The sequence below is a fragment of the Polypterus senegalus genome, chromosome 6, assembly GCF_016835505.1.
Source record: "Polypterus senegalus isolate Bchr_013 chromosome 6, ASM1683550v1, whole genome shotgun sequence".
In the NCBI taxonomy this organism is placed as follows: Eukaryota; Metazoa; Chordata; class Cladistia; order Polypteriformes; family Polypteridae; genus Polypterus; species Polypterus senegalus.
Genome location: NC_053159.1, coordinates 38,655,881 through 38,667,896, shown reverse-complemented (window position 1 = coordinate 38,667,896; position 12,016 = coordinate 38,655,881). Strand labels below are relative to the sequence as shown.

The 12,016-nt window shown below is 33.5% G+C and overlaps 1 protein-coding gene across 2 annotated transcripts in view; it reads left to right on the top strand.

Annotated features, from left to right (window-relative positions):
* Positions 1-11,639, top strand: part of sf3b1 (splicing factor 3b, subunit 1) — a 62,202-nt gene extending 50,563 nt beyond the window's left edge. The window contains exons 21-25 of one of the 2 annotated variants that reach the window (XM_039755873.1): positions 3,419-3,539; positions 5,752-5,883; positions 7,536-7,808; positions 10,236-10,452; positions 11,118-11,639. In XM_039755873.1, coding sequence (XP_039611807.1) covers positions 3,419-3,539; positions 5,752-5,883; positions 7,536-7,808; positions 10,236-10,452; positions 11,118-11,276 — 902 coding nt within the window. In that variant the 3' untranslated portion in view covers positions 11,277-11,639. The remainder of the gene's footprint in view (positions 1-3,418; positions 3,540-5,751; positions 5,884-7,535; positions 7,809-10,235; positions 10,453-11,117) is intronic. The other variant, XM_039755874.1, reaches the window with a different exon arrangement.
* Positions 11,640-12,016: the final 377 nt, after the last annotated feature.

Below are 12,016 nucleotides of genomic sequence, written 5' to 3'. Positions count from 1 at the left end.
TCTAAACAGCAAATAAGTGGTTATCAAGCACAGATACATTCACAAAGTACAATTACACTGGCAAATTAGAAGCACTCACATTATTAGTACTAGTACTAACAACCACTTGCTAAATGGTGAAAACATTTCTTGGAGTCTGATCCCAAACAACAACTTTTAAAAGGTGTGAATATATTTCTTTGTTGTTTGCCGCATCCACAAAAATTGTGAAGTATAATTAATGTTGAACCTACAGAAGATCACCTGACACCTTTTAGACATTCAAGCACCAAAATTAAGAAAATTGTCCTTAATTTGTGAATATTTTCAAATTTTTATTGTGACAACTATTAAACCACTGCATGTAAAATTTATATAGCCCTTTAAAATTCAGGCACATAGACAAGTGTAAAGCATGCGTGAAAACTAAGCAAGAGCACCAAGTCTTAGTAACACTAGGTCTATGACTTGGGATAGCCATTAATTACCTGTTTATGGTAACACAGATCAGTATCCATCAGGCTGTCCACAGCAAAATCAGATAACTGTTTTCATCACATTTTATTTATCTTAAGACAAGGCTCAGATTAAAACTCTGCATAACAACTGATCAATATTTGGTAAGAGAAATCATTCCCTAATGCCTTTATTTTTCCAAAGTTAACATTGCCTCTATTTCATGCCAGAAATCTTGACAAAAATAAAATGTATCTGAAATAAGTAGCACCTCCTGAATCTGCATTTAGTTCGAGGTTGAGTAGAACTGTTGACACATTCCTGATCATAATGGTTCACAATATTGATGAGGAATATATGTTTGTAATGCTACTTCTTTAAATGAGTTTACTTTTCATTACAATACCTTCCTCTGGAAAAGAGAACCCACTGTTCAAGCTGACCGAACCTTGTAGCAGCATGTAACAATGTGCTACTATCTAAATACTTTTTGAGCTTGCTATATATTTACTTTGTTAAATGTAATGTGTTTACATGTATGTACAAGAGAACTATTAGGTTGTGTTTACATTAACTTCTTAATCTTACTGTCATTGCTTTGATTTTGCATTTGCATGCAACATTTGTTTTCTTAATTAAGCACATCCCCAATTGAACGTTTCCATGTTTAACATTTTCAACATTTTACATTTTTGAGTGGTAGTGATGTCTGGTTTTTTAGAAGTAGCAATTTATTTTGAAGTAAAAAAAAATGGAAGTTTATTTTTGAAATATTTTGGTATCTTCAGTTATTTACTGTATTAAAGTCACACAGTTTCTAATATGTCTGCCGTATCTTTATTGTTGAAATGGTTAAATGTAAATTTTTAAATATTTTAATAAATACAGCATATATATTAATTTTAAAGTGCTTTATTGCAAAATGGAGGTTTTACTGTACTGTGTGTAAACAGAATGCAGTATATGCAGTTAGTAGGACAAAGGGCATATTGTACTGTTAAAACTAATAATCACAATTATAATAAAGGTAGTAATTGTCAATTATTACTTTTGTCATAATCGTGCCAATCTAGTGCAATGTTGTCAACTTGATGAAAGTGTAAAACTTAACTATAGAATTCAGGGAATTTTAAGGAGAACTTAAATAAAATGTTTTCTTTATGAAGAAGTGAGATATTGCTGATTTCTACTCTTAATGTACTTTATGTATTAGAAACATTTTACAAAATGTTGGAACTTGAGATTTCAGTTGCCTTGAATCACTTTAAATGTGGTAATTTTTTAAGTGAGTTGCAGCAGTTCATATAACTAGGTATCATAATTAAATAATCATTTAAAGGCTTATAAAGTTTAATTTGTGTCCTAATGAAAAGTGTTAAGGAAGATGTTATCAACTCAACATGTTTCTTAAATGAAGAATTAACATTGTTTAAATATAATAATGTGCAAAATGATTAACTGAAAACTGAGTTTGCAGCCAAATTTTGTGTGTGTGCGCTATGCAAAAACGTTTGAGAAACAAGTGCAGTTTCAAGCCCACTGAAATTCATGTTATTGGCACAAGAAGAAAGGCATTTACCTTCTGTCTGTAAGGTTGTTCATGCATTAATTATCCATGCATATGCTTGTCATGTAGTATTTAAATAAGAATATCTAGTTTTGGGAAATATGGAGGTGGGGTCTGCCATGTTATAATGCCAGACTCGTATCCTGTCACTTGGAGACATTTCCCGAGCAGTATTTTGTGGTTGTTCCTGAAGTATGTATTACAGTGCTTGCAGTCTTTTGGTAGTCACAATCCTAAAGACATATTGGAAGCAGAAAAAAAAAATCTTGAGCTCAACGATGAATGAAATAGGCTTATCCTTGAACAGGATAAAATGGTTGCAAATAATGTGGGTTGTAGTGAAGGCAGCAACTTTTTGTTTAGGAAATAATGCAGCATGTCACATGCACTGCATTCCTTCTAAGTAAAATTGATTTTACCAGTGTGCAAGGGATTACATTCGTTACAAAACTTCAGAAAAGAGCACAGGTAAACATGAATGTATGAATTAAGTTTTAGAAAGCAATGTACTTTGTTTTCCACTGTACACTCTACATTAGGTGACTAGTTCACCTAAGCATCATTTATTGTACATATCTTGCTGGCATTATTGGGAGAATTGTTGTTAGATGCCTGTGTCACTTGTTCATGTTTTGCCAGTGTCCGGCACTCGGCCTGTACTGGAATAAAAGCTTATTTGTCAAGTACATTTACATGGGGACTGTTTGGAAACTCTTTTTACAGTAGGTTTGGACTCCAAGTAATCCTGTATTTAGGGGGTAATATTGAAAGAATCAATAGTGTCTAATGAACTGTCTGTTGTGGTAACATATGATCCTCTGCTGGCATGTCCACTTATGCTTAGCTGGAATAATCCTAGTTCAGTTCCTATTACACAATAGAAGAAGAACTTCTATACCAGTAAAAATTCAGACAACATATTATGAGCTTATTAACTACGAAAAATCATATTCTTAACATACTAAAACAATCTATAAAGCTCCTTTATTCACAGCTATGTAAGATTTTATCCTGTTATTAACAATAGTTAATACCTTATTTTCAACAACTGAAAGTTAGTTCAAGTTCACTGTCCTTCTTGCCTTTTTTTGCTGATACCCCAAAAAACACACACACACACAACATGTAGCCTAAAAAGCTGCTGCTAATGAGAATTGTTCTGAGCGCAGTTAATCGTATTCTCAAATGTACTGAATAAAAAGATTTCTGTGTTAAACATCTTTCTGCTTTGTTAGGACTAGACTTTGTAGTTCTATCAAGCCTGCAACTATTTAATACTTACGTAGTGCAAGTAGGAATAAGGATAGAGACAAATGGATTGTGTTCAATCCTGATGGGTTTATCATTTTAATGGTTAAGCATCCTTTTCAAATTGCCTCCTTTTCATTGTAAAAATTACTGTTTTGTTTTCCAAAGGTATGCATAAGATGACTCCACCAATAAAGGACTTGCTACCCAGATTAACTCCCATTCTAAAGAATAGGCATGAGAAGGTTCAAGAAAATTGCATTGATCTAGTTGGAAGGATTGCTGACAGGTAATTATTTTTAAGTTTTGCTTTATTGAATATGCATGTGTTGCGAGTATTTACAGTAGTTCATTTTGTGGTTAATATAATCATTAAACAGCTACTTATATTACTTGAAAGCAAACAAACCTTGGTGAAAGAGTTTTGAGAGAAAATGGAATGAGCTATGATTATTACAGGTGGTTTGTTGAGTCCTGTTGATTTCAGAGTTGCATAAATGTTTTAATTTTTTTGTGATATTCTTGCATTGCAATGATATGAAATTTGGTAAAAATGCTCTTGTAGTATGTGGGCTGTTGTCTGTGAGTGCATATGTTATAATACACACACAAACAGTACAATATTTTGCACAATTTTTATATCAGTTGGTAGTAGGGATGTCGTCAATACCAAAATTTTTGTATTTGATACCAATAGCAATAAAATATTATATTTAGTACCACAGAAATCCCATTCAATTTTTTTTGTTAAAAGTGAACAATATTATGTAACATAATTTAATTATTTAAATACTATTAGTAATGCATGGTAAATGTGTATGCATCAAATAATTACCCAATTATAATTTAAATACACTTTTGGAATTCATAGCTATCAATGGAAAATGCAGGGCTTGAATTTTAATTTGTGGTGGACATGGCGATTCAACTGGTATGACAACAAATGGTGGGGATTGTATAATCATGGAGACGTTGCAGCATAGTGTTTATAAAGTATGATTGCATCATTTTGATTTTTTTTTTTAAATTCCGATATACTTAATTAATCCCCAAGTGGAGACTGTCTTTTTGCATGAACTTTGGGTATCATAGTGCAGTGTCAACCCTTTGTAGAGTGCCCCTAGAGCAATTCTCAGGTTAAGGGTCTTGCTTGAGGGCCCAACAGAGTAGAATCTCACCATGTGCAAAAATAATATTTAACAGATAAGTCAAATTGATTCAAATTTCAAATGTCACAAAATACTACTGCTTTAATTTTCCAGATCTTTCCCTTCGTTTTTTAATATTTGTTCATACTAATTTACTCAGAACTTGTGAAACCCACTTTGTTGTGCTGTTTTTAAAGTACCTTGTAAGACTATTAAGACTTTATTGCTTAGCCCGTGTACAAATCCAGAGTTTAAACATTAACTGGACCTGCAGTATAACTTGTGGGCTACATTCCATTTGCCAGTGTACCTTTCATATACTATGACGTGTATATTATGTTCGTCACATTTTTGGGGGTTATACTAATGAACATTACTTTGGCTTCAAAAGCCATATAAATGTCACCAATATAGTACCTGCTGTGTGTATTAAGCAATGAAGTTTATATTGTTACCTAAAATTAATGCAAAGGCTCTGTTCCTTGTTAGGGGTTGTGCAGGACTTGATATTAAAAAGCAATTCATCTTGTCATTGTTCTGTCTCTTCTTACATCTTTATGACTCTGCAACTTGAGTGAATAAAACTCTGCTCACTCACATTATAGTGCTGTCCAAGCATGCACAAACCTATTTCTGAACTAACTTGAACTAACTAATAATAGGGTAAAATCAATAACAAAAGCCTGTGTCTTTTTTTTAAATAATAATAAACACAATTCCTACAATTCTGTGTTGAGCACAAAGTATTTCTAGACATGACCTTGACCATTTTTCTTTTCATGATTTGATGCTGTAATGTATCTTCACTAAGCCATTTTTGCAAATAAGTAGCCAGCTAAATAAATAAGTAACTTCAGCCGTGTGTTTTTTCTCACTTATTATTGTGCCTTTCACTGATTTCATTTGGTACTACTGATACAGTAAAAATTTTTAGAATTTTGGTATCAACCTAGTGCCAAAGTACTGATTCATATGACATCTTTATCTGATAGAAATTGAGATCTTCATTTTTGCAAGTATATCTCCCTGCACTGTTAAATCACTGCACAGCCTGAAAAGCTGATTTTGGACCCATTTTCTTCTAAAGAAAAACATGGGGCAACATGTGTTTAATAACTAAAATGTGTTAACAGTGATCACCAGATTATAGTCCAGTGAGATTTAAAGTTTTAACTCTCATGTATTCCTCGTAAACACCATTTGTTCCTTGTCTGTAGGTTGCAGCCTTGCCAAGCATTTTTTAAAAACCTTCTGCATTTGTGGACCACTCCTGCATTTTGGTCTGAAAATTAGCACCGCTTTCTTACATAAGAGTGAGAGGTATTAATTGTTTCTGACTTTTTTTTTCTTCAGAGGAGCAGAGTATGTCTCAGCCAGGGAGTGGATGCGAATCTGCTTTGAACTCCTGGAGCTGCTGAAAGCTCATAAAAAGGCAATTAGAAGAGCAACTGTGAATACATTTGGTTACATTGCAAAAGCTATTGGGTAAGTTTTAATAATGTAAACCATTTTAATTTTATTGCTGTTTGGCATGAAATGTTTATTTGAATATAAGTGCTAAATTTATAATTAGCTGTTTTTTGTTTGTATGTCTTCTGATTAAGCAGTTCTACATATTGCCATACTGTAAAGAAATATTAGTATAGACAGTTTTTTCTTTTAATATTTCTTCAGTAGTTTTTAAATTAGCGGTATAAATTATTTAGTATTTTACTTCAGTTTTATTCCCAATTTCCCAAATTCTTGCAGATTATTTTAGCAGGCAAGTATAAATTTGCCCAGTGTAGGAAATTGTGGATGGGTGGCTGAGTGAGCAATTGCAATCGTCTGGGACCCTGTGTTAGTAGTATTTCTGCCTTCTGGCTAGCGTTCTCAGGATGGGTATTGTTTTCCAGCACTGAAACGGATGAGCTGGCAGACATTTATTTTATCATTGTCCATTTTTATTTTAAATGAGATTTGTTTTTATGTACCAAGATTGTTAAAAGCAAAATTGAAAAAAATATTACCGCCTTAATGAAAAAGTAATTAATACATTTATCCACTATACTTAGCTTTGTCAAACAGATTTTTATGATAACACTGAACATCTGTGTGGCACTATGTAAATGTTTGGAGGAACTGGAATCCACAAAGACAATCTGTAAAATGCAATTCTAGGACAGAATAATTATATAATTACTGTATGTATGATTATATACTTCCTATGTGTAACTTTCTATAGTATACTTCATTAAATCCTAGGGTAGCTTTATGTATGTGGAGTAAGAGAATCAATCTCGCTAGTCATAGTTTTATGATGTCTGCATATTTCGTTTGTTACGCCTTATATGCATTTTAATGTAACTTGCCTCTTGTATTTCTAACTTGAGCGATACTGACTTAGGTATACTTTTGTGACCTTCTAGTGTGTAATTTCCATCTAACCTTATATGAAATTTCATTTCACAGTATATGCTCTAGCATATGTAGGTGGGCTTTCCTTCGGGCATTCTCAAAGGTTTGCAGGTTTGATTTCGAATTGGCCTGTGAGACTATAGGCATATACCTGAGTGGGCCCTGCAGTTAACTGACATCCTGTTCAGGGCAATTTTGTGCCTTATGCTTAGTGCTGCTGCGATAGGTGCTAAATCTCCTGTAACCCTGAATTGGATTAAGCAAGTTTGAGAATGGCATGTTATAAGCAAACAGAGATTTTTTTCTCCTTGCCAGTCTAGCTTATTTTGCTTTCAGTTTGTGCAACTTTTTAATTCTTAAGTTGTACCCAACTATAGAGGATTTAGTGAATTGTTATAAACCTACCAGATGATCCTCTGATTATCAATCAACAAAAGAAAGTAACTTAGATTAAGGAATTGTTTGACACTTTTCCAGAATCTCCCAGTAAAAGGTTGTAGTATAATTGATTTATGTATCGATATTTTCAGTATGAAAGTTGGAGTCATTAGCACAACTTTGGCATTCATCTGCCAGACTGTGTGTGAATATTTATGATAATATTTGTTTGGCATAGAGCAGTACAATTCAATTTTGACCTCTGATGGACATTTTGAATTACTTGTTAGTCATCATTTTTTAATTGTATCTCAGCATGGCTGTGTTTAATATAATACTATTTTCTTTTCTTTTTTTGTTAGCCCTCATGATGTTCTGGCAACATTACTGAATAATCTGAAGGTCCAGGAAAGACAAAATCGTGTCTGTACCACTGTTGCTATTGCAATAGTGGCAGAGACTTGTTCACCTTTTACTGTTCTACCAGCACTTATGAATGAATATAGAGTCCCAGAACTTAATGTGCAGAATGGTGTGCTGAAGTCACTATCTTTCCTGTTTGAGTATATTGGAGAAATGGGCAAGGATTATATTTATGCTGTCACCCCACTGCTGGAGGATGCACTGATGGACAGGTATATAGCATACGTTTTTCAAACTTTTGGTGTACTAAAAATTACATTGCAATTTTCTTTTAAATATCATTGCTAATTTTTCATTTTTGATTATATGACTCACTTTCCAAATGTATGCTATTATAAAAAGATATGTTGTGTATTTGTGTATGTAAACATGTGTACAGTATATGTATGTATTCAGTGCCTGTCCCCTTCACTTTTTCCACATTTTGCCATGTTGCAGGCCTATGCTAAAATTAAAAATATTTTTTTCCTTAGTCAAATAACAGTTAATATCCCAGAATAATAACACAAAAACAGATTTTTAGGAATTTCTGTAAAAGTATTAAAAGTAAAAAAAAAAACAAAACAACTGAATTATCACATTAATGCAATTGTTCAGACCCTTTACTGTGAGAGTTAAAATTTGACTCAAGGAAATTGTTTTATTGCTTATCACTGACATGTTTCTACACCTTCTTTAGAGTCCACCTGTGGTCAGTTCAATTGGCTGAACATAATTAGGTAAAGCACACTCCTGTCTATAGAATGACCCACAGTTGGCATTGTTTATCAGAGCAAAAATCAAACCATGAGGTTGAAGAAGTAGTTTGCAGAGCTTAGACTCAAACTTATATCAAGGCGCACATCTGAGAAGTGCTTCAAAAACTTCTCCAGAATTGAAGCACAATGGCCACCATAATTCTTAAATGGAAGACATTTGGAACACACACACTTTTCTTAGAGCTGACCAAATAGAGGTGCCTGTGGAGAAGGGCCTTTATAAGAGCAGTGACTAAAAATGTAATGGCTGAGCTTGAGACAACCTATTTAGAGATTGGAGAAATTTCGAGAAGGGCAACCACCACTGCAACACTCCACTAATCTGGGCTTTATGAAAGAGTGGTCAGGTGACACATGAAAGCCCGTTTGGAGTTTGCAAAAAGGCACTTAAAGCACTCTCTGACTAGGAGGAACATGATTCTCTGGCTTGATTAAACCACATTTGAACTGATTGGTGCTTCAGCAAAGTACTGAATTCTTGTGTCAGTATGATATTTCAGTTTGTTTTTAACACATTTACAAAACTTTTTGAAATATTTTCACTTTGATGTTCAAGGTTTTTGAGTGTTGCTTGATGAGGGGTAAAAAATACATTCAAATGATTTTGGCATTTTTTTTAATAAAATGAATGAACTTAAAAGATATTATATATGGGGGTTACCCAAAAATAACCGGAATTCGAAAAAAAAAAAAAAGAAATAATTTTTACTTCTTGAAACTTTAGTCTCTTTCAAAGTACTCGCCATGTGAAAGAATGCACTTGTCCCAACAGTTTTCCCACTGGTGGGAACAGTTTTGGAATTGCTGAAGAGGAACGTTGTCCAATGCCTGCAGTGATGTTTCTTTGAATTCCTCCGCGGTACAAAAACTCTTTCCTTTGAGTTCTTTTTTCATAGACGAGAACAAGAAAGTTACACAGAGAAAGATCAGGCGAGTAGGGAAGGTGGCAAGAACTCCAAGACACACAAGTCAATTCAAAAATCTCTTCAATAGTCCGTCGACGATCTTTGCAAATTGCATTGCAAACGTTTTAAAGATTTTCATCATTCCTAATTGTGGAAGGTAGGCCCGATCTTGGTTGGTCTTAAAGTTACATTCCCCCTCGTTTGAAATGCGAAAACTATTTGCCGACCTGTGTTTTACCTAAAACTTCCTCTTTAAAATCAGTTTCAAGCATCACTACAGTTTCAGGAGCTGTTTTCCCCAAGAGAAAACAAAATTTAACGCAAACTTGCTGTTCTTTATGATCACCCCTCACAAAAATGACACAATACGCTGAATAAGCACCAAGCAAAACCGACACGGAATGCAGTACGAACAATATAAAGCAGTACCACTTGGCAGACTGCCACAGAATACTGTAAGTATGCTACACCTAGCATCTGTCTAGATTGTGTGCCAGGGATGGATTCTGGTTATTTTATTTTATATTGGGCACCCCCTCCTACATCTGTACAGTCATATACAGTCATCAGCATACAGTATAACTTCATGGTGAAGAAATCAGTAAATCATTTAGAGCGGAAGAAATTCAAAAATTTAAAGGTGTAATCCCAGTAATCTTGTGCACTCTACCGTTAGTTCCTTTTGGAGTCTTTGAACAGAAAGTATTGAAAATCGCAGTTGTCTTGTTTTTAGTTCATGATCCAGCAAAATTGGCAAAAAAAAAAAAATTACAGAAGACAATTAGCCGTAAAAGTGAAATTAAAGTTGTGGATATTTTTTTTTTTGGCCTCCTGGTAAAAATTCTAATATTAATAGCCCTTATTGGTGAAATATGAAAGACCAGTTGAAAGATGAACAGTACACACAAGGCATGCAAAATAATTTTAATTGAGACATTCCTAATTTTTTGTATTCATTTTATATTTGCTTTCACAGGGATTTGGTGCACAGACAGACTGCAAGTGCAGTGGTTCAGCACATGTCTCTTGGAGTCTATGGGTTTGGTTGTGAAGACTCTCTGAATCACTTGCTTAACTATGTGTGGCCGAATGTTTTTGAAACATCGCCCCATGTCATTCAGGCTGTCATGGGAGCATTAGAAGGTTTACGAGTTGCAATTGGACCTTGTCGTATGTTACAGTATTGCCTCCAGGTTTGTACATTTATGTGTAGCTTCAGATGTTTACAATATACTTGTATAGTACTTTTAAAAACATAATCTTAATGTTGGAACTAAAGTAGGTACATTTCAGAGTAAATCATGATGGACTACCTACTATAGTAACACTAGAACAATATTTTCCAGTTCATTTTCCTCCAGCCATATAGCCTTAAATGCAAAAGTGATATTGTTCTTTGTTGCATGTTTTTTTGCCATGGGTGTTTGGAAATGCCTTTACTCAAGTTTATATAGTCATAGTTTGTTAATCATGACTATGATTATTAAACAGCTACTTGTATAATTTGACCTGTAACTAATACTCTGAAACAGGTTCCATGTGATCTTGATTTAGCTTTACATTGCAAAATGAAAATTGGTGTTTCTACCCTGATCTTTTTGAAATCCAGTGCATGTATTTTGCATACTTTGAATCTGTGTGATATTTGCTTTTGAAATTCTGTACATTGTATTTGGCCACTCTGGTGGTATACATTAATTATTAATCTAAGATTTGCATTTATGTGACATCAATGTAAGTTTTGCAGCTGCTGATCTTAAATGATTAATGGATAAAATAATCAATTTTAGTGACTACATTGACAACACTATTCAGATTCTTATCAGGCTATGATAACTTGCTTACTTTTGTTTTTTAGGGTTTATTTCATCCAGCAAGAAAAGTGAGGGACGTTTATTGGAAGATCTACAACTCTATTTACATTGGTTCACAAGATGCTCTGATTGCACATTATCCACGTGTATATAATGATGAAAAGAACACCTACATTCGTTATGAGCTGGAGTACTGCTTATAACCATTTCCTTTGACCAAGACATCTTTCTTTTTTTATTGTCTTTAAATCATTTTATAGGATTACAGGTCCTTTTTTTGCTTTGAATCTGTTTCTTGTGGCAGATGGTAGGCAGCCATTGTAATTGTTTTACAAATGTGTACAGTAAGAGTCAATAGTTTTGGAAATACACTTGATTTCTTAACAGAAACAGTGATGAGCGTGCAAGTAATGTTATCTCACAAAAATGGTGAGCATTAGAAGTATACTTGTTAATGTTCTATGGAGCAAATCTGTATTATGACCATCTTTTATTAAGGTTAATATTCCATTTATTGTGCTAATGGGATGTTTATTTGACAATAAACATTTGTGTATAAAAATTTGGATTGTAATATTTAATTGTTTAGTAATTGTGTGTAAGAGGTCCAATATTTATTAAGAGTGTGCATTAATGTATAAAGGTGTTGCATTTTATACAGGTGTGCCATTTCCCTGTGGATTTTAACCTAGAACAGAATAATCTGTATTGAATCATTAAGTCAAGTAGTTTTATTATTGTAATTTCAATTTTAGCCAGATCTGTTATTGTTCAAAAGTTAACTAAAACAAACAAACAGATTCTTCAACAGCTTCCTTGAATGCAGAGCTCTCCGCAATGTCAAGACCACCTTATTTTTATTTTTTTTCCCTTTCTGGCTTTATAATATTTAAGAATCTCTTTCTGTATTTTTGGCTATTTGCATCCTTGAATAAGCATAATG